General features: G+C 40.6%; 2 protein-coding genes and 1 long non-coding RNA gene across 4 annotated transcripts in view; 2 read left to right on the top strand and 1 right to left on the bottom strand.

Annotated features, from left to right (window-relative positions):
* The window catches only part of LOC143714435 (uncharacterized), a 280655-nt gene that overhangs the window by 132990 nt on the left and 125001 nt on the right, over positions 1-22664 (bottom strand). The gene's annotated exons all lie outside the window — the stretch shown is intronic.
* LOC143714359 (uncharacterized) lies at positions 502-10239 on the top strand. The gene is made up of 5 exons (XM_077205477.1): positions 502-574; positions 1214-1525; positions 1629-1976; positions 6476-6673; positions 10229-10239. Exons 1-5 carry the CDS (start codon positions 502-504, stop codon positions 10237-10239), a joined length of 942 nt encoding a protein of 313 aa, XP_077061592.1.
* LOC143714492 (uncharacterized) lies at positions 18636-19732 on the top strand. 2 transcript variants are annotated; one of them, XR_013195502.1, is made up of 4 exons: positions 18636-18752; positions 19225-19269; positions 19415-19495; positions 19606-19732. It is a non-coding gene; the product is annotated as an uncharacterized LOC143714492 (long non-coding RNA). The 2 variants fall into 2 exon arrangements; XR_013195501.1 differs by lacking the exon at positions 18636-18752 and having other exon boundaries at positions 19142-19269.

The following is a 22664-nucleotide window of genomic DNA, read 5'->3' as shown; positions in this document are numbered from 1 at the left end:
ATGTTCAGATCTGTACATCACAAAACAAAAAAATCACAAGGACTATAAAAATGAAAATAAGAAGACATTGCATCTGCATAATTTATTCATGTCGCAATGCATCCTGGGAGTCATGGATGAGTTTTGGACTATTATGTTGATTGTCACCTTTTTTCTAATTCATTTGCTGATTCTTGATGTCTGTGTGTGTCTGAATGATGCCGCAGCTCAATGTATTTTGTGTACTTTAAGAAATATTGTAGTTGAGTGCCACTCAGAGTCAAGACCATTCAAGACCACACAGCAAAATCCTCAGTGTTAAAGTACACAGTTCAGAGTCTATATGAGCCCGATCTACAGAGAGGACAAAGATACACTGGTATAGTGTCAATATATAGCAACGGATTTAAACACTTAGTTGATCAGATGAGAGGAAGTTACCAACCACAGGAGGAGCTGAAGATGTTTAAAGGAAGAGCTGTAACTATATATAATGAAGAGGAAGACTTACAGAAACAGAAAATGGCGGATAAGTGTGATCTGTGTCTGCTGGGACTGATCATTCTCTCTTCACTTCTCACAGGTAAAGAAATCTGTATTTTCTCTAAAGACATTTAGTGGAATTAGTCTGGAAAGAGTTCATTTGAACATGCTCAGTTTATTCTTGCACACATTCACGTTGTGATGTAAAAGTTGTCGTGTGTCATACAAAACATACTGTTTTATTACTAAATCTAGACCCTAGTGTGTGACCGGTCTTCGTTTAGTTCTGCGTTGTGTGGGAAGATGAACGAGACCGGGCAACAGAAATTACTCAGGCCAGATTTTATTCTGCATGAATAAAAAGACAAATCAAAACAAGCTTGAATCTGTGGCCTTCTCTCACAATTGTAACATCAGCCTGTCAGTGAAAGGCATTATTTTAGCCAGAGCTTGCACACGCATGAACTCTCTTCAAAAATACATGCTTCACATCAATAACACAAACTTCATACGTGTTTTAAGTTTAAAGTGCATTAAAGAACAAAATTAAATGTTTTATTACAATAAACAAAACTCATATCAAATTTCTTTAGACTTAGCTTTAGCACAACTTGACGCTCTTCAGTCGCGCTTACCGAGAACTCAAGGAACTGGAACATAAGTCTCAAAGGAGCCACACACCATATTTAAAAATACTGGAAAATGACCATATAACCATCTCAAATATACTACGTTTCTGGTACCAGTGGAGTGGATGAGGCTCATGCATTCATCAGTTCTGGTGAAAATGTCAGTCTGCCTTGTAATAATGCTCTTTCTGGTATCTGTACATCAACTACATGGTACTATAACAGCTTCACACATTCAGAAACAGTTGAACTGATTACTTTAGGGATAAAGAAGAAAAACACAGAGAGACATGAGAGACTGAGTCTGGAGTCTGACTGCTCTCTGAACATCAAGAACGTCACAGAAGAAGATTATGGATTTTACACCTGCCAACAATATGTGAATGGAGAACAACAAGGACCTGATGCACGTGTTTATCTGCATGTTCTTCATGGTAAGTTTACGATTATGTGGTCAATTTAAAAAGGGCAAATTCTCCCTTTAAACTCAGATGATGATTGAAGAGTCTGTGATTTGTGTCTTTTGTTCAGTTTCAGTGTCTCTATCATCATCATCATCATCTTCATCTTCATCATATTCATCCTCACAGACTGAGATCAGTCCAGGCCGCTCTGTGACTCTCTCCTGTCAGTTGTATTCATATTCTGGATTCTCCTGTGGTAATTGGGTCCGTTCTCAAGGAGTTAAGCTGTTGTGGGTGAATCAGACTGGTGTTGATCTGAAGACAGACTCCAGATATCAGATATTATCATCATCATCAGATCACTGTATCATCACTCTGACGACAACACTCCTGAATGAAGATAACAACAGAGATTGGAGATGTCAGCTTACTCGCAGAAATCAACTCGAGGCCTCAGTCAGATACACCATCAAGTATTTAGGTGAGAAACAACACTGTAAAATTTGATGTTAATGTCTGTGTTGTTGTTAAACTTTCTAGCCTTTTAGATTGGGGCAAACATCAGACTGAGACTGCTTTAGGTTGCACATTTTGTTTACTTTCATTTTTGCATCCGAACTGCGCATGTACATACATTATCGTCTGTGACACAAAGATTACACAAAAATTACACTTAAAAGTTCCAAAAAGTATAGTTTGTATACACTTGTAGCATTCCTATGCCTCTGATTTCAAAACATTTGACAATTCGTACAAGTTTCACTGATGAACTTCCTCTTTTTTTTTTCTTTGTCCGTTTTCCTTCTCTTTTTTTGTTAATGAGGTTATCCCCACCTATCTCAATAACCTTCAATAACTAAACTTTATTGGTGGTTTCACTATGCGTACTGAACAAGTGACAATGAGTCCTCTTTTACCCAGCCCTTGTTCTGGCTCATTGCTCTCCGGGGTAATACAGCCAGATTCTGGTTCTGAAACAACTGCTGCAGGGATTGAAGTAGACCCATTACTGTTTTCCTCTTGACTGGTGAGCAATAAGTGCCGTCTGTTCCTCCTAGAAACATCTCCCTCGGATGTCTTTAGTACAAAGGACCTGGGAGTACCTGCAGAATCCATAATCACTCCTTGCAGTCTTCTAACAGAAGGTACTCAACGAGACCTCTTCCATCTTTGTAGAAGGGAGACAAGGTCTGTGTGAAAAAAGATGCAGAGAAGCAATGGATGTCCTCGCCTTAGCACCTTTCATTTTAGCATCATTAAGTTTAACTTTGATGATGTTAGGACATCTTGGTTACAGAGTTTGTTTGAACTTCCTGAGCTTATGGCCCATGAGAAGTCCCATTTAACTCACATAGGTCAGCTTCAAGCTTCTGTCATGGAAGTTCAGACAATGGTGTAGTGATAAGCAGCACGCAGGGCTGGCTTGGCCTATTCTTATTACAGTAAGGACACCTTTGAAACCTTTTCTTTCACAGCTTTGCTGATGTGTGGCCACCACACCGTGTCCCTGTGTCTCTGTCTGCTCTTAGTCAGGCCCATGTACCCATGGTGGATTCTTTCAATTATTTCCGCTCTCAAGCTTGAAGGGATGACTATTTGATTCCTTCTTATGACGCTGTTCAGTTGACTCAGAAATCCTCTTTCTGCAAAGAACTCACTTGCAGGTTTCGGCTACATCTTTAACAGGTTTGCCACCTTCTTTCTACATAGCACTTGACTAGTTGGAGAGTATGATCCTTAGCTGTTTCCGCTTTGATTCGTTCGAACACTGGTTTCTTTTCCGTCTCCTCCACGGCTTGAATATCGGCTTCCAGTCCCATTTCGTTTGTACCTGGCTTTGGGTGTCTGGATAGAGCGTCCGCGACCACTAAGAAGCTACACTCAAAAAAATGATATGTTGGCTTTACTTAACTTTTTTATGTAAACAGGTTCCACCGGTTCCACGTAACTATGTTTCGTTAAACAAACATAATATGTTCATGTAACTTCAACATCATGGAATTTGGAAATTTTAAGCGACCCAATTAAACTCTGAGCTAATGAGTTAATTAAGTGAATAACTGAGTGATGTTTGAGCATTATTGAAGACACCTGATGTTAACAAGCAGAATCTCTGAAGGAGAAAACCGGAATGTTTAAGTCACCATTATGGAGATAAGTATTTGTTTTAGTTGGGGTCTTGACCATTAACTTATTAACTTTAGATTTTGTTTGGCTGCTGTACATGAGTTATAACAGCCGGATGAACAATGAACAAAGGTCATCTGATGGTGTTGGTTGTGTTTTAACATAATCATTATTTCACAATCATTTGACCTGAGTCACTTTAACAAAAATTTAAAACATTTAATTTTAAATTTGTTAAATTTAACAACGCAAAGTCAAAGGAACCCAGTTTTGTTGGATCAACCCGATGAATTGTCAATATCTTATCCTGAAACTTTTCCTGTCTGTGTGGTTACGCGGGCTCAGGCTCGTAAAACGGATGCCTCTGATGATTTGTCTACATCCTTTATGGCTCCTTTATTTGTCAATGATTTTTTATCTCATGAGAGTAAGTTTTTATCACCTGTTTCGAGTACAAGTGTAAAGCTCCGCGTGACACGCGAGATGATTATTTCTGCACAAAAAGAGGATATAAGTCTGCAAAAGTGTTTATCTGCTGTTGTTCCCTCTGAGATAGCACAAAAGCGAAAATCTGCCTATTTTGTGGAAAACGGTTTACTTTATGCGTAATGGTGCCCTGATGTTGCAGATGATTCTGAATGGAGTGTGGTGTATCAAATTGTTATTCCTTCGTGTTACCGACAACAAGTTTTATGCTTAGCTCATGATCATGATTTGTCGGGACATCTAGGGATTAAAAAAACCTAACACTGGATTTTAGATTAAAAACTGATGTCACACAATTTTGTCGCACCTGCCGCACCAGTCAGATTATGGGTAAACCGAATCAAGTAATTCCATGTGCTCCACTCGTTCCCATCCCAGTCATTGGGGAACCGTTTGAACATGTTATCGTGGTTGTGTCGGCCCTCTGCCTAAGTCTAAGGCCGGGAATCAATTTTTGTTGACTGTTATGGGCACTGCTACACGATTTCCTGAAGCGATTCCTTTGAGAAAAATTACAGCGCCTGTTGTAATTAAAGCACTTGTGAATTTTTTTTCCACGTTTGGTCTACCGAAAATTGTGCAAACAGATCAAGGCACTAATTTTCTTTCAAACATTTTTTCACAAGCATAGTCAACTTTGAATATTTCTCATAGGATCGCAAGAGCTTACCATCCAGAGAGTCAGGGCGCTCTCAAAGTGTTTTCACCAGACTTTGAAGGCAATGCTTAGGAAGTACTGCATTGGATGAGGGTGTACCGTTGGCATTGTTTGGAATCAGAGAGGCAGTTCAGCAAAGTCTTGGATTCAGTCCTGCTGAGTTAGTATTCGGACACACTGTTAGAGGTCCTTTGAAAATGCTTAAAGAAGATCTGTTGTCTTTTGAGTCTAGCCCTAAAGTGAGTGTGTTGGATTATGTTAGTAAATTTCGTGAATGACTGCACAAAGCCTGTTCCATGGCAAAAGATTCATTGGAAATTACACAAAAAAACATGAAATGCCAATTCGATCGTAAATCTGTACAGCGCTCTTTTAACAAGGGTGATCAGGTGTTGGTTTTGCTGCCTGTTGCGGGATCTGCTGTATCAGCACGATTTTCTGGACCGTATGAGGTGTTAAGAAAACTGAGTAATACAGACTATGTGATCTGTACTCCCGACAGAAAAAGAAAATCTCGTGTGTACCACGTGAATATGTTAAAGACATTTCACAACACAGAATCTGTCCAGACGAATGTTTTAATTGCAGATGAAATTGCTGTCCCTGTGTCATCTCCTGTGATAACAGTCTGTGCTTTCGTTTCACGGCATACTCATCAGCAATGTGCCTGACTTGCGAACTCTGAGGTATTAAATGACTTGGCATCTCAGTTATCTCATTTGCCCGAACAACAAAGGTTTGATATTATGTAGTTGATTAATGATTTACCTTCTCTGTACCTTCCCGTACCACAGTTCTGCAGCATGACATTAACGTGGGTGACGCTGTCCCGATCAAGCAACATGCGTATCGCGTGAATGCAACGAAGAGAGCTGTTATGAGAACTGAGGTTGATTATTTGTTTGAACATGGACTTGCTAAATTTAGTTGTAGTCCTTGGATCTCCCCGTGCTTGTTAGTGCCGAAGAGTGATGGTACTGCTAGATTTTGTACTGATTATCGAAAAATAAAAGCAGTAACTGTGCCAGACTGCTTTCCGTTACCACGCATGGAGGACTGTGTGGATAACCTTGGTTCAGCTCGGTATGTCAGTAAATTAGATTTATTAAAGGGGTACTGGCAAGTGCATCTTACGTCCTGTGCCTCTGACATCTCGCCATTTGTAACACCTGATAGTTTTCTCCAGTATTCCGTTATGGCTTTCGGCATGCGCAACGCACTGGCAACTTTTCAGAGACTCATTAATGTTGTGCTGGCTGGAGTGCCAAAGTGTAATGCTTATTTAGACGATCTGGTGGTTTATTCCACCGATTGGTTAGAACATGTTTCTCTGCTACGGACTGTGTTTGAACATCTTGATAAAGCCTCACTGACCTTAAATATGGCCAAGTGTGAGTTCGGCCAAGCAACTATCACGTATCTTGGAAAAAAAGTCGGTCAAGGTCAAGTGCGCCCATTAGAAGCGAAAGTAACCGCTATAGCTGAGTTCCCAGCTCCAACCACCCGACGCGAACTTCGTCGATTTTTAGGGATGGCTGGCTATTACCGTAACTTTTGTAAAAACTTTTTCACTATTGCGCACTCGTTGACTTTGCTCCTTAGTCCATCGCGATCGTTTTTATGGTCTGACGAATGTCAGCATGCTTTTAATTCGATCAAAGCCCTTTTGTGTAGTGCGCCTGTCTTGGCTGCTCCTGACTGTGTCTCAGCTTTTAAACTGGAGGTGGATGTGAGTGCCGTTGGTGCTGAAGCGGTGTTAATTCAGGAAGATAAAGATGGCATCGATCATCCTATCTGTTACTTCTCGCGTAAATTCAATAAGCATCAACTGAATTACTCGACCATTGAGAAGGAGGCATTGGCGTTGTTAATGGCCCTCCAATATTTTGACGTGTATGTTGGGTCAAGTAACGTTCCAGTCGTTGCATTTACTGATCATAACCCTCTAGTTTTTGTGTCACGGATGTATAATCAGAACCAACGTTTAATGCGTTGGTCTCTGATTGTACAGGGTTATAATTTGATTATCAAACCTAAAAAGCGCATGGAAAACGTGATGGCTGATGCACTGTCTAGAGTTGGCTACAACGTTGTATGAATGTAACTGTTGGAACAAACATATATGTTTGAGTTATTCCATATAGTTTGTTCTTAAGGGTGGGAGTGTTACGTTCTATATGGGTTTGTTGTTGTGTTTGTTTTTCCCTCCCTCTCTTGTGCGCTTTCTATTTGCCCTCAGGTTCATGTGATAGGCCGTGTCAGCTGTCCATCATCATCAGGGCGTTTCTTCGGCGTCCAATCTGCTGTCGCCCAGCTGTTTAAAATCTTCCTGCGTGTCTCATTGGCGACAGTGTGTGTGTTTGTTCAGTGCCCTGCGTGGCGTACTTTGTACCAGTTAGTTTAATGTCAGTTATGTCTAACATTTAGTGCCTTAGTGTTATTTTGGGTTTTATGCCTAAGTTCTGAGTCTAATGGTTTTCAGGTGATGTATATGGGAAGAGAATAGGTCAGTAGATTGCGCGATATACATTGTGCCCGTAGTAATGTCAGGTGTTAGACACACTAGGTAAGAAGTGTGCGCCACCTTTTGTATTTTTGAAGATTTCGGGTTGTTTTTCACATTTTATTTTGTTAGGTTAGAGGTTGTGGGGATTAGTTTAAGGGAATTTATTTTTGTTATATTTGGTTCTTTAATTTGGTGCCACTTAAGTTCTTTCTCCCTATAATTATTTATGTTCTTTTCTTTCTTTTGTGGGGTTCCATCTACATTGAACAGCTCAAACTGTAGTGGCTTCGGCTTTGTGGTAATAAACCTTCATCTTTCTAACATGTTTGCGTATCCATTCATGGTTCTTTCTGCTATTCCCAATCTACCAGCAGTATTGAGATATCGGAATGTTGCGTTCTATCTCTTAGACCTTTAAAAGTTCGTAACATAGGACATTGGGTTTAATTGGTCGTTTAATGGGATCTAATATTGTTTTATTTATTTATTTATTTATTTATTTATTTATTTATTTATTTATTTATTTATTTATTTATTTATTTGGTAGGGACAATGCTCATTGATCAACAAACAAGTTACTGGTTGTAAACAAGCCAGAGTTAGCTACAAGTGCTGATTTCCATCTGTTGTCCCTACCCAGATCTTAACAGGCACCCTAAAATACAAAAGGAAGAAAAATACACTATATAATTAAGAAATACAGTAGCAATGTAATAATACAATAAAACAATATGAGCATATCCTCAAACAGACAATATATTGCTAACCTCACCCAACCCTCAACTTGACAGAAAAAAAAAAGTATGTATGTTCATGGAATTAAATATTTGATGTATGGTCACAATTGTAATTTTCCCTAATCCAAGATTTAAGCTGTTTTTTAAAATAAAACTATTACACTCCCTTAACTCATTGGGCAGACTATTCCAAAAAATTGTGGCTCTGATAGAAAAGGCTGTGGTTCTAATCCTACTTTGTCTATATTGAACTATGCAATCCCCTCTGGTGGTTACTCTGGCTACTCCATTGACCTTATATTTCTGTTTTATAAACTGGCACAGTGGTGGTGGAGCTAGCCCATGGAGTACCTTAAAGACAAGGCAGGCATTTAATTATATTACAATGATGATAGCTATTACTCTTACGATCCAATGTCTTTAAAGGGATAGTTCACCCAAAAATGAAAATTCTGTCAGTATTTACTCACCCTCATGTTGTTCCAACCCCGTAAGATCTTCGTTCATCTTCGGAACACGAATTAAGATATTTTTGATGAAATCTGAGAGCTGGATCACTCCTCCATAGGTTTCAAAAGGATTGAAACTTGCCGGCCTCGAAAAGTTATTAAAGACATCGCTAAAATAGTCCAAGTGACTACAGTGGCTCAATCTTAAGTTTATCAAGTGACGAGAATACTTTTTGTGCGCAAAAAAAACAAACAAAAATAACGACTTAATTTCAACTATTCATTTCCTTGTCTGTTGGCCTCTAGTCAGTTAACTTAGTGTAATGGCGTAGAAAATGTAAAGCTTGAAAATGGGTTCAACCACAGCTGTTTTCCAGGAACTTGGGAAAATACCTTGTTTAATTGATAAATTGATTAAATGTGTAAGAGGTTTGATTAAAGACTGTTTATGAGTTTTTAAAAATACAGAATCAAGACCAAAGGCATCTTTAGCTTTTGAGTTCCTTAATGAGTTTATGGTAGTCTCTACCTCGAGTTCACTAATTTCCTCAATTCTAAAAACAGGTTTGTCGTATCAATAGGAATGCTCACTATATAGGGTGACCCCCATCAAACAAACCAAATGTGGGACGATTAAGTTTATAAGTTTGTGTGGGACATGTTACCAACACTAAAACATAACCTCAAACTGTTATATAATGTTTATCTAACTTAATAAAAACATTTGTATTCTGCCTTTCAGCTCATTAAAATTCTTTGTTCTTTAGTCCCTTCCAGAAAACACCATTACATCACAATGTAACATAACATGACTTTACTTTACATGACATTTAAATTCAACATCACTGAGCCAAAAGGCAGCAGGCATCACAATTTTGACCAAGTCCAACTAAAATACAACAAAATAAATAATGAATAAATAAAATATAAACCATCATGAATTTAGATTATTGACAGTCCCATATATTCAGAATATATTAAACCAAAAACGTTTTAATGTATTTTTTAGAGAGGATGTGAATTAAAACAACCACAGCAGGCAACAAGTTGATAAATTCTGTTAAATTTAAAATTTAATTTACTGAATTATCCATTTGTTTTCTGACACAAACATATGGAACGAATCACCGCTCCACATTTTGATTGACAGCCGTCACAACCCACTAGTGACCGTGTTTACTCGTGCTTTCAACCATTGGATAGGATTTAAACAACCGCTGTTGTATTTGTACTTCTGACGAAACGCTGTTAAATATAGCTAGGTGAAAAACTAGCCACAAAAATAATAAATAAAATGCTTTCTTAAAAAGGCAAAAGAACGTATGCACTTTTTCTTAAAATGATAATTAAAAACCAACAGACTGATGAAAATGTGGGACATATTCTCTTTATGTGACGTGCGGGACAAGGGGTGAAAATGTTGTGCGGTACAACGCAAAGTGGGACGGGTGGTCACCCTATCACTATATTACTAGCAATGCAATTCTGGGCCAATTCCTCAACTGATTGGATAAAAAATTGTTAAAAGTGCTTGCTATAATGTCGTCTTCTCTGGTTATGATTCCTTTAGTTTCAGTTGTTCCAAATAAATTTCCCATCTCCCTTTGCCTCATCAATTACTTTTATATAGAAATCTGCTTTGGCTTTCCTTATGTTCCTTACTACTCTATTTCTGAGGGAAATTGGTATATAACTATACCAGTCACTTCTAAGTCCGGACTTAAGTGCAATCTTTAATGAGGAATCTCTATCCCTCATCTGTTTCCATAGAGCCTCATTGAGCCAAGGTAGAGAATGTTTCTGTCTTGGTCTGTGTGTCATTCTTCTGCTATATGAGGATATTATAGCATTAACAGTGCTTGAAAACAGATTGCAACTGTCTTCTAAATCCTCAATAGCCAAAAGATCAGTCCAGTCGATATCATTTAAAGCAGATTTAAACTTGTCCATATCTTTTTTAGGAATACTCAGATTATATTGTTTCACTGTATTTGTATTCTTAAAACGTTTTTTGGTGAGTTTCCTTCATATTAGTGTTATATTATGGTCAGAAAATCCTGTTAATAAATTGTATTATTTTGTTATCCTTTCCGGTCTGTTTGTAAACATTAAGTCAATTTGCGTCTGAGAGGAGTGAGTGATGCGGGTGGGACCAAGAACTAACTGGGTGAGGTTAAATTTGTTTGTTATTTTTTACGTTTTTTCCGGTCAGAGTTATTTTCCCAGTTTATATTAAAATCACCCATTAAAATGAGCTCCTTTCTTTCTTGACATTGTTTTAACATTTTATGTAAATTATCATAAAAAGAAATGGTAGATGAAGGAGGACTATACAGGCAAATTAAAATAAATTACATTTCAGGGGATAGCCAAACGTTTAGTCCAAGGCATTCAATATCTAATACAGGCAACCATTCAATCAGATTACATTTGATAGTGTCTTTCACATAGATTAACACACCTCCTCCTCTCCCTTTATCTCTGTCCTTTCTGAAAACATTGTATCCACATATATTAACAGCTGCTTCTGGGGAATATTTACTTAACCACGTTTCTGAAACACCAAGAAAATTCAGGTTGGAATTGTTTAGTGGATGTTCCATTTGATCGCTCTTTGAGATCATGCTATGGATATTAATGTGTCCGCCTAGTAGTCCCCTTGGTTTGGAGCGTGGGTCTCACAGAATTTTTGCTTGATTTAAAGTTTGGAAAAATTTAAACTTACGGTGTTTCTTAATAGCTGGATTGAGATCAGTAAGTTTTCGTTCCCAGCGTCGGTAATAATAATAAATTGAATTTATATAGCGCTTTTCTCGAACTCAAAGTCGCTTTACAGGGCAGGTGAATAAGCAAAAAAAAAATTTCAGGCACATATAGAGATGGGAGGGCCGTGGGGCTACGGATAGGCAGAGGTGAAGAGATGGGTCTTGAGGCGGGACTGGAAGATGGTGAGGGACTCAGAGGTGCGGAACTCATGGGGGAGGGAGTTCCAGAGCCTGGGAGCTGCCCTGGAAAAGGCTCTGTCCCCAAAACTGCGGAGCTTGAACTTGTGGATCTGAGGGACCGTGAGGGTTGGTAGGGGGAGAGGAGGTCAGTGAGGTATGAGGGGGCCAGGTGGTGGATGACTTTGTAGGTAAGGACCAGGATTTTGTATGTGATCCGGTGGGAAATAGGAAGCCAGTGTAGTTGTTTTAGGACTGGAGTGATGTGGTGCCAGGATTTGGAGCGGGTGATGAGTCGGGCGGCTGCATTCTGGACCAGTTGGAGTCTTTTTATGTAGTTTGAGCTGATACCAAGGAGTAGTGAGTTGCAGTAGTCCAGTCGTGAGGAGATGAAGGCGTGAATGAGTCTTTCAGCAGCAGAGGGTGTGAGTGAGGGTCTGATTTTGGCGACGTTGCGGAGGTGAAAGAAGGAGGTTTTAATGACATGACGGATGTGAGGTTCAAGGGAGAGGGTTGAATCAAAAATCACGCCGAGGTTGCGGGCCTGGGGAGATAGGGAGACAATGGTGTCGTCAATGGTGAGAGTGATGTTATTGGTTTTGCTGAGAGTGGTTTTGGAGCCTATGAGGAGGAATTCTGTTTTATTGCTGTTGAGTTTGAGGAAGTTATGTTGCATCCAGGTTTTAATAGCTGACAGACAGGAGTTGATATGGGAGAGGGGAGGATTGTGTGGGGATTTGGTGCTGAGGTAGATCTGAGTGTCATCGGCATAACAGTGGAAATTCGGTTTGAAGTGACGAAGTATCTGACCAAGGGGGAGGATGTAAATGATGAAGAGGAGGGGGCCGAGTACGGATCCTTGGGGAACGCCTTGGGTGACTGTGGCGGTTGCAGAGGTGTGATTATGAAGAGAGATGAAGTGGGATCTGTTGGAAAGGTAGGAACGGAGCCAGCTGAGTGCAATACCTTCGATACCAAGGTCTTTGAGTCTGGTGAGCAGGATGTTATGGCTCACGGTATTGAAGGCTGCACTCAGGTCAAGAAGAATAAGGATGTTAAGGGAACCGGTGTCAGCGGAGGTGAAGAGGTCATTGAGGACTTTGAGGAGAGCGGTTTCTGTGCTGTGGAGGGGGCGAAAACCAGATTGGAGAGGTTCAAATTGGTTATTGACATGAAGATGGGTTTGTAATTGTAAAGCGACTATACGTTCCAGGGTTTTAGACAGAAAGGGGAGGGTGGAAATTGGGCGGTAGTTTTTGAGGGAAGAGGGATCCAGACCAGGTTTTTTGAGGATTGGGGTGACAGCGGCAGTTTTGAAAGCAGAGGGGACAGTTCCAAGGGACAATGAGGAATTGAAGAGGTTAGTGAGTTAGGAGCAAAGGACGGGGAGGCAGGACTTCAGGAGTGGAGTAGGGAGGGAGTCAAGTGAGCAGGTAGTCGGTTTGGAAGAACTGATGAGTTTAGAGATTTCAAGAGTGGTGACCAAGTTAAACTGGGAGAGGAGGCAGTGTGGAGGAGGGGGAGGGAGGTCAGGAGGGATAGGGGGAAAAGGGGCCTTTATAGGTGCTGGAGTAGATACTGGAAGGTCGGATGCAGGGGATAGAGATTGATAAATTATATTGATTTTATCAGCGAAAAAGTGAAGGAATGAGTTGCAGAAATCCGGAGTAGAGGTAAGGAAGGTGTTGGTCCGAGGCTTGATGAGGTTGTTCAATGTGGAGAAGAGGGTTCTGGGGTTTAGACAGGGGTTGGTGAAGATGGTGGAGAGGTAGGCAGATTTGGCGGCAATGAGGGCATCTTTGTAGGCAATGAGGTGGAGTTTATAGGCTTCATGGTGGACTATGAGAGATGATTCTTTTGTCAGGCGTTCAAGTTGGCGGCCAGTTTGTTTCATTTTCCGGAGTGCAGGTGTGTACCAGGGTGACGAGTTGTTAAAAGTGACAGTTTTTGTTTTGAGGGGGGCCAAAGTGTTAAGGGAGGTACACAAAGCGGAGTTGAGGTGGTTTGTGAGATCATCAGATGAGGTGAGGGTTTAGTCCATGTGGAGAGTGGTGGAGAGCAGGTCAGAGAGATGATGGGGATCAATTGATTTAAGATTGTGGAAGGTGATTTCTCTGAGGAGGCGGGGGCGGGGGGTTGGAGATGGAATGGTGAACCGTATTAGTTTGTGATCAGAGAGGGGAAAGAGGCATGGATTGAGGTTGAGCACTGGTTGGTTAGTTGAGCAGACCAGGTCGAGGATGTGTCCTTTTTCATGGGTGGGGAATGTGACATGTTGGGTGAGAGTAAAGTTGTCCAATAAAATTTTGAATTCTGATGACAGCTTGCAGGTGGAGGAGTCTATGTGGATGTTTAAGTCACCGAGTACTAGCAGACGTGGAGCTAGAGATGAGGCTAGTGTGAGGAGTTCAGTTAAATCAGAGAGGAAGGAGGGATTTGGTTTAGGTGGCCGGTAAATGAGGATAACTGTCATGGAGGAAAGAGCTTTGAAGACGAGATATTCAAATGATGATACTGAAGGGAGGGTGAGTTCAGTGATCCGGAAGTTCTGATTATAAATAATGGCAAGGCCACCTCCAATGCGGGAGGGGCGGGGTTTGCAGATGTAATTATAGCCAGTTGGGGATGCTTGGTTGAGGGAGAAGTCATTGGGTTGTTGCCAAGTTTCGTTGAGCAGAAGGAAATCCAGCGAATTGTCAAGGATTAGTTCATGGAGGGCAGGGGCTTTATTGTTAAGCGATCGGGTGTTGAGGAGGGCAAAGTTGGCATGTGAGAGGGTGGTGAGATGGGGGCAGGCTGGAAAGATATGAGGTTGTCCCGGTTAGCAGTGCGAGTGAGGGGGTAATGCAGTTGAGAAGGGACAGTGAGTGGATTTGCAAGTGATTGGAGAATAGGTATATGTGAAGTGCGAATAGCACTCTAGTCCAGTCCGGGTTTTCTGTGCAGCCAGCCGGTGCGCTCAGCTCTATGTGATCCAGCGGGCGAAGCATTCCGATGACGTGGGAGAGGTGCGACAGAGCGTGCAGGTGACCAGATGGATGGAATGGATTGTCCGTGTTGGAAGTAAACAAACTTGCGGCGAAAACTTCTGTGGATGTAACGGGGTCGACGTAGAAGTCCGAGCTGTTTGATGACTGGGATGCAGGATGGAATTGAGTAGTTGATTAGTTCGACCAGTTGCAGAGTTGAATATTTGAACATGATGCCGAGCGGAGGGACTGAGAGCTCCGTGATAGCAGTTAGTGATGGACTAGGAACACGGATGACTGATGAAAGTGCCAAAATGATCCACGGCATGACAGGAGGAGATGAAAGCAACTGGTGGAGGTTGCCTGTGAGAAAGAGGTAGGCATTTGGGTTAGCCGCTATTGCAGCTAAAATTAGAATTAGCAGGCACGCGTTGATGAACGCGGGCAGCCAGCAAGCGGCTAACCGACGAGACGACAGTCCGGTCGAGGTGCCCAAGCGGCTTCGGGAACCAGCTGTGAGGCTGTCCAGAGGAAGGGTTACAGTGAACACAAACAAAACAGGAACACAAGAAGGAATAGCAGACAGAGAAGCGGCGAACAAACAGTACCAGCGTCCTCTCACGTCCGCGTCACCTCACACGGTAGCATGTGTTGCTCCGTGTGAGGTGGAACCCAAACCGGAGACTACACATGGATTCAGCGCATCCAGGGAAGACTGCAGCATGATGTCCATCGATACCATCCACGAGCCCCCACATGATCTTCGGCCTCCTCCCTCGTTCAGACTCGGGTTTCTGTTGTTGTCCCGCCGGTAGTCCAAGGCAGGTCCAAGGCGACAACTATGCGCATCTATAGAGAAGCCGGCGTCACAAATACCGGATCCGTGCGGACCAGGGTTAGGCTCGACATCTCCAGCCAAGAGGAGGATTGTCAACAGCAGAAGGATATCCTGGTAGGGCCGTCTTGATTTTATTTTCCTTCGGATACCTGTATGGTTTAGCAGAGTAGTGTTGTGAACTTTTTCTTTGTAGAAAAGTTAGAAGCTCAGACCAGGAGACGGTGGAAGTTTTCCAAGCAGAAGTTCTTTATTGCTTGTCGTTGCTGCAGTCATTCCAACATCGTCTGACTTCTTGAGTCAAACATTGTAATATATTTAAATCATAAGAGGGAGGGATTACATTGTGATGGTGGAAGCTCGTATACAAGTTTAGGAACCTGTATTAAAAGAGAGAGGGAAAAACTTATTCAAACCCTGAGACTCCAGAACAGGAGTGACAGGACTCACTCTTGCTAAGACAAAAGCTCGCGAGAGTCTCCAAGAGTTTCATTAACATGTTCCATTTAACTTACAATAGAAAGAAAACCCGTCTGACAGCTGTATATAGAGACACAGAATAAGACAGGAGTTTCGTGCTCCACAGCTGAATGCTAAATTCCATTTACAGAACTTTCTCAGTTTATATACGAAACTAAATTAAACATTTGACAAAGTTGTATTCCTTTAGTAGCTTGACCTTTGTAGCAGAGCTTCGTAGATAGCATGTTGGCTCAGTCCATTTGATCTAATGCCGTGCTGAGACTTTCCAAGCCCAGCTGAACCGGCACAACAACATCGTACAGAGAGTAGGAGTAGCACAAAGACAAAACTTGCTACAAACAGACTTTTAGTAATTGTAGCACTTTGCCTTGATGGTATGAGATGGCGTAAGCCAGTTTTGTACGGAGACAAGGGATTTGCGTAGTTAGCAGCATTGTTTGAGTATACGGCGACGGCAGCACCTGTCTGCCTGCGTGCCGCCATCTTCCACATGACCTTCCACATTGCTGAGAATTGTCAGGTGAATAAATACATAGATCCGACTATTTTACGTGTGGTAGAACTTTTGCCAAGCATGTCAGAGGTTCTGCATTCTAATCTGCACTCGTATAGTTTTCCTTTTTTCTCATCAAAACCGAATATGTTCATCAGTGGTTGTATTATATCAAGCAGAGACAAGTTTGTGTACATTTTGTTTTGTGATTTCCCCAGAACAAATAGAGAGTCTCCGCAACGGGCGCGCGTCCATGTGAAGACTGTGCGTGAGCACTTTGATCACTTGATTTCAAAAACAGCACATTTCAGCGCTAGATCACCTCTTATTTGACAAACGAATGAAATTAATGCTCTGATGGAGATGCTTTATTTATTTGTATTGGTACATCTGTGCAGTGAGATGTTTAAAAAGTGGTGGGGACATGTCCCACCCGCAAATTACGCTTATGGAGAAATGTTAGGAGTGAGGCCGAAATTCAAGAAACTCTCATCGACCTCCAAAATGATGAGGAGGCCAAGGCAACCTTTCGGTCCTGTGGCTGGCGTGTCATGTGGGCCACGCATGGTCAGCGTTTCCCTCTTTTGTGGACGAGGATTGTTCTTCTGCTCCTTGCTTTTCCAACGTCATACCTTGTTGAGCAGAGGTTCAGTCAAGCGTTGCACATGCAGACGAAGTACCGCAGTCGTCTCAACTTGGTTACCTCGGGCGCACTCCGGCTCAAGCTGACATCCTTGTGTCCTGATGTTAAAAAGTTGTCTGCCACTCACCAAGCTCAGGGCTCTCACTAATGACAGTAATTAATTACGGTGGCGCGTTTTGACGGGGGGCCTTCGTTCATAAACGGTTTAAAACCACTGATCTAGAGTATGATTACGACAATGAGTAGGTCCTGACACGTGTTGTCTAACTCCAATAGAGTTCAGAATGTCTTTAAATGCCAATCCCAATGCATCTTTTTCATTATCTCCATGTATATTAAAATCACCAACAATTCGGACATTATCTGCAGCCAGTACTAACTCTGATAGAAAGTAAGCAAATTCTTTGATAAAGTCTGTATGGTGGCCTCTATACAGTAGCCAGCACAAATCTCAAACGTGATTTACACTAGATAGTCTTGCATTAAGCAACAATACTTCAAAATAATTGTATTTAAAACTAAAAAGTTCCCAAAAGTTCCCTTTGCAACAAATGATGTGTTTTGTTAAACACTGTAACAAAGACCTCAAAACTCATAAAAAGCCAAGAGTCAAACTGCCCAAACAATGGAAACACTGATCACAATAATGATGATCAAACATTTTCATTAAAACATCAACATCTAAACCTCTGTTAATTCTTAAAAATAACTTCTGTACACATATGATTGTCACGACACACACGGGAGATAGACAGCAGATCCAAGTGCAGTAAGGATGTTTTAATGGGTAATCCGTAAAGCGTAAATCCAGTCCAGGCAAAGTTAAAATACCGTGTAAACAATCCAAATACAAAAATAACAAAAGACAAGGAACAATCAGGAACAGACCAAGAAGTGTCAGACATAACAACGACTCCGTAACACATACTGACACAGACATGGAATATATACACACAGATCTAAGAAGACTAACAATGAACAGCTGGGACAATGATTACAGGGAACAGCTGAGTGTAATGAACAGTGATAAGTGACAGACAGAATGCTGGGAATTGTAGTCAATGTGAAGGACACCGTGAAAACGAGGATCTCTAGTGACACCCGGGGAAACACAAACCAGACACTGTGACAATGATATAACTAAAGTCAATCTGGTTAGTAATAAGTGAAGCTGGTAATGCTGTTTTTTTTTTAGTAGTTTAATCCTCCTCTGCTGAGATCTTCAGAGATTTAAGAGTCTTCTTTTATCTTCAGTTGATTTAATCTAAGGATGTGGCTGAAGTCATTGTAAAAAGAATTACAGATACCCATGGTATCCAACAATATACCCAACAATAAACAGAAGGTGGCCATCACTAATGCTCAATTATCACTTTATTATCTTAATATCTCTTATCTTAATTTACTCTGATTCAAAGTTACTTTAACACTCTTTACTGGGTACTCTGAGCAGAGTTCATTTAACGCTGGGGATTTTGCTGTGCATACAGTAGTAGATCAGAGCACTTACTTGGACATCCTTGCTATCCACATTTAGTTTGCTAGCAATCTGGCCATTCCTCCGGCTTCGAAAAGTTCAGTTGCTCTTGTGATCTTCTCAATAAAGTTGAGTCCGGTACTTCTGACACCATGTGTCGTTCTTAAACTTTCTAGCCTTTTAAATTCTGGGCAAACATCAGACTGAGACTGCTTTAGGTTTCACTTTTTGTTTCCTTTCGTTTTTGCATCAGAACAGCGCATGTACATTATTGCCTGTGACGTAAAGAACACATACAAAACAAATCAGCTTCTCTCCACAATGTCCTACAGATGATGCGTCTGAACATTCATCTTCTGCAGCTCCAGTCGCTTCAACAACACTGACTCCAGTCAGAAGCTCAAACTCTGAGAAGAAATCAAGCCGAACTACAGCAGCAGCTCCTACACAAGGTTCATGATCACATGATCACTGTCACACATCATCAGTCTCTCACTTCATCGGTTGGATCCCACCAATAAAATCAGCAGATAATTCATCAACTCAGTATTAAAACCTCAACGCATTCCTCAATATTTGTGCATTTTAATGTTTTTATTATTGAAACGTATGTTTTAGATGCCGTCAATATGTAGATATTCCACATTTTAATGTTTATGCAAACTTAGAAATGCAAGAGTGCTAGAACCTCACTTAACATGAATATCTATGAATGAATAAAGCATCTAATATATATTTATTTTTGGTCACTGGTGATAGTCATTCTCCTCCTGACAGCTTGAGATTGAAGTAAGACGATAATAGATGACAGACTCGTGCACATATTCATCATTTCTGTGATGTGAAGCTGGAGTATTATGTGATGATGATGTTGTGTATATGTGGCATTATGTGTTGAACTGAACTAACAGACGTGATCCACAGATCCAGCTGATACAGCATCAGAAACTGCTGGATTATTATACAGAGGTACGACACGTTCATTTATACTGACAGCTTTATAACATTAAACTATCAGTCAGTCTGTAAATGCTTCATCAATAACTGTTGATAGTGTAATACCCTTGACTTCAGTCATGTACAGTTTCTCTTCTTCCTCTCATGTTTCCTGCAGTGATTGTGAGTATTGTTGAGATCGCAGTGTTTGCTGCTCCTACTGTGATTCTTCTTCAGATCATCTGTGCAAGAAGAGCTGGTGAGTTTTGAGCCGCACACAATCTGATGATTCACACTCATCTGATCTGAACAATCTGCAATCATAATAAAAACACACACGAGAGGTCAGTCAATGCTTTTATTTTGCAGGGAGGAAGGACTCGAAGCACCCAGAGGAAATAGAGATGCCTACAATATTACAATAAAACACTGATGAGTTTAGAGCGAATCTGCAACAATTATTTACAATAGAAAAAACTCAAAGAGCTGATCTGAGGATTATTGTATCTTGTCTGTTTATTCTTGCTTTTTGCATCTTTTTTCATTTTGAATGGTTGCTACTCATTTTCTTAATAAAACCTCTACAGTTGTGTTTAATATATCAAGTCAAGTCACCTTTATTTATATAGCGCTTTTTACAATACAGATTGTTTCAAAGCAGCTTTAAAGAGATAACAGGAAAATAATGTTGTAATAGTATTGTTAAATATAAAATTAAATGTCCCCAACTAAGCAAGCCAAAAGCCAATGGCAACAAAGGCGAAAGAGGCGACAAAGGCGACAGTGGCAAGGAACTACAACTCCATCAGGTTACAGAATGGAGAAAAAAAACCTTGGGAGAACCCAGGCTCAGTCGGGGGGGCAGCCCTCCTTTGGCCAATGAACAAACATTGTGTGATTATGATTCAAGCATCATTATAGGTCAGAAGTCAGATGGGATCAGAACTTTCACAATATTTATCCAGTTCATCTGGTTGGGGTCGGAGTCATCACGCCGGTATGGAGACGAGTTTTTTGAGGTGTCCATGAGGCCTTCACAGTGTTGATGAGGCTGGCACTTCAGGGATGCGTTGTTGTCATGTCTAGGCACAGGTCCTTCATCAGATCTGGATACGGAGTGGATCCGGTGGACTGCGGTAAACCTCGGGATAAACAGAGAGACTAATATTAGCGTAGACGCCATCCTTCTTATGATGTACAAAGTACATCAGGATTTATGGGAAGTGTTCCCTGTTCTGGCTGATCTAGATTTTAACTGACAGTTCTGCTTCCCGGACAATGTTAGGAAGATTGTAGCAAAGTTTTGGTGCTAAATAGGAAAAGGATCTACTGCCAGCAGTCGATTTTGATATTCTAGGTATTAGAATTTTGCCAGAATTTTGAGATCGCAATAGACGTGAAGGACTATAATGCGTTAAGAGCTCGCTCAAGTACAGGGGAGCTAAATCATTTAGTGCTTTGTAAGTAATCAGCAATATTTTATAATTTATACAATGTTTAATAGGTAGCCAATGCAGTGTTGACAGAACCGGGCTAATATGGTCATACTCCCTGGTTCTGGTAAGAACTCGAGCTGCTGCATTTTGAACTAGCTGTAATTTGTTTATTAAGCATGCAGGGCAACCACCCAGTAGAGCATTACAATAATCTAGCCTTGATGTCATGAACGCATGAACTAATTGTTCTGCATTTGTCAGGAAGAATGTGGTTTTACAGATAATAGACACGTGACTTTCTAATGAAAGATTGGTATCAAAGAGCTCACTCTCACTCTCACACACAAACACACACACACACACACCCATGTTCCTAACCGAATACGAGGACTTGAGAGAGCAGCCATCAAGTGTTAGACAGTATTCTAAGATATTACGTGAGGAATTTTTTTGTCCACTAATTAGAATCTGTGTTTTTTCAGAATTAAGTGGTAGGAAATTACTAGTCATCAAGTTTTTTATATGGAATATTTATATATTCCATTAATTTGGTGAATTGGTAAGTTTTGTCAGGGCTTGAAGAAATATAGAGCTGAGTATCATCAGCATAACAGTGAAAACTAATGCCTTGCTTTTAATGATATCTCCTAAGGGAAGCATGTACAGAGTGAACAGCAGCGGTCCTAGTACTGAGCCTTGTGGTACGCCATACTGAACTTTTGACCGAAGACACCTCTTCATACTTCATTCAAGTATGATTTAAACCATGCTAGTGCAATTTCACTAATGCCAACATCATTTTCTTTACAGGTAAATTGAACTCTGTGTGCATCATTCTTTTCCTGTTTATCCCAGTGAAGCCATATAAACAAGCTGATAAATCAATATTAGAGTGTGTTTAAAGCTCTGAGATCTTTAAAACACACAATGATCACAAATATCAGACAAAATGATAGTAAACATTCAAACCGGATTGAGTCTGAATCCGTGTTTTATTAGAGAATTAGACAGGTTTATCAGCTGAAACGTTAGGTTACTTGCGTAACCCCGGTTCTCTGATAACAGAAGTGAGGTATCTCACTAAGGTTACTAGGGGTGGGAATCTCTAGGCACCTCACGATTCGATTCGATTACGATTCAGAGGCCTGCGATTCGATTCAAAAGCGATTATCGATTATCTGAATCTTTTGTGTGTGTGTGTGTGTGTGTGTGTGTGTGTGTGTGTGTGTGTGTGTGTGTGTGTGTGTGTGTGTGTATGTGTGTGTGTGTGTGTGTGTGTGTGTGTGTGTGTGTGTGTGAATATAAATACTTTGCTTTAAAAGTACAAAGTAATGACCCATAAAGAATTAACGTACAATATATTTTATTAACATTGCAAAGAACCAACAGGAAAATAAATGTGTGCCTGAACTAGCAGCATACTTGTAGTAAATTAATAATATAACAACAACAGGTGTTCTGACGATTCATGCTACCCATCGAGATGTGCTACTTACTGGTGCATGTGCAGACTCATTTTTCTTCTGCTTACCACGCACATAAATCTATGCATCCTTGCTGTGGATACTTGTAGGAAACTTTGACAGGTCAAAGATGAATATTTGATGATAATTTTTACTTTTCACACCATTTTAAAATAAAAACAGTACATTATACTGTACTCTTAACTTCGAATTTTATTATAATTTTATTTCATATAATAATATCATTTTTACTTGTTATATCAAATGTGATAATTGCTAGTTCATTTAAAATATCCAAATATGCTCCCCATACACTTACCCTGATTAAAATGAAATAACGATGTTATAATATTGTGAGATTTACACCATTATGGAAACAATAGAGAATGAATCAACATTATCTATGATCGGTTTGCGTTTGGGTAGCATTTTTCGACAAGGCAGCAGAAATCGTCTGAACACCGGTACAGCCCAGAGCCATAGAGAGAAACGGCTCTGGTACAGCCGAGTGTTTTTCCTCCTCTGGGTG

This window comes from Siphateles boraxobius, unplaced genomic scaffold (genome assembly GCF_051911475.1).
Source record: "Siphateles boraxobius isolate OS27281-9 unplaced genomic scaffold, OSU_SipBor_1 54, whole genome shotgun sequence".
In the NCBI taxonomy this organism is placed as follows: Eukaryota; Metazoa; Chordata; class Actinopteri; order Cypriniformes; family Leuciscidae; genus Siphateles; species Siphateles boraxobius.
Note: the sequence above shows the minus strand (reverse complement) of the source record. Positions and strands in the feature narration are given on the sequence as shown.

What these genes read in the sequence shown, in the direction of transcription:
- LOC143714359 (XM_077205477.1), top strand. Translation starts at nt 502, where the DNA reads ATGGCGGATAAGTGTGATCTGTGTCTGCTGGGACTGATCATTCTCTCT. An exon ending in TTATCTGCATGTTCTTCATG is followed by an intron (nt 1,526 to 1,628) that starts GTAAGTTTACGA and finishes GTTCAGTTTCAG; the next exon opens with TGTCTCTATCATCATCATCA. An exon ending in ATACACCATCAAGTATTTAG is followed by an intron (nt 1,977 to 6,475) that starts GTGAGAAACAAC and finishes ACTGTGTCTCAG; the next exon opens with CTTTTAAACTGGAGGTGGAT.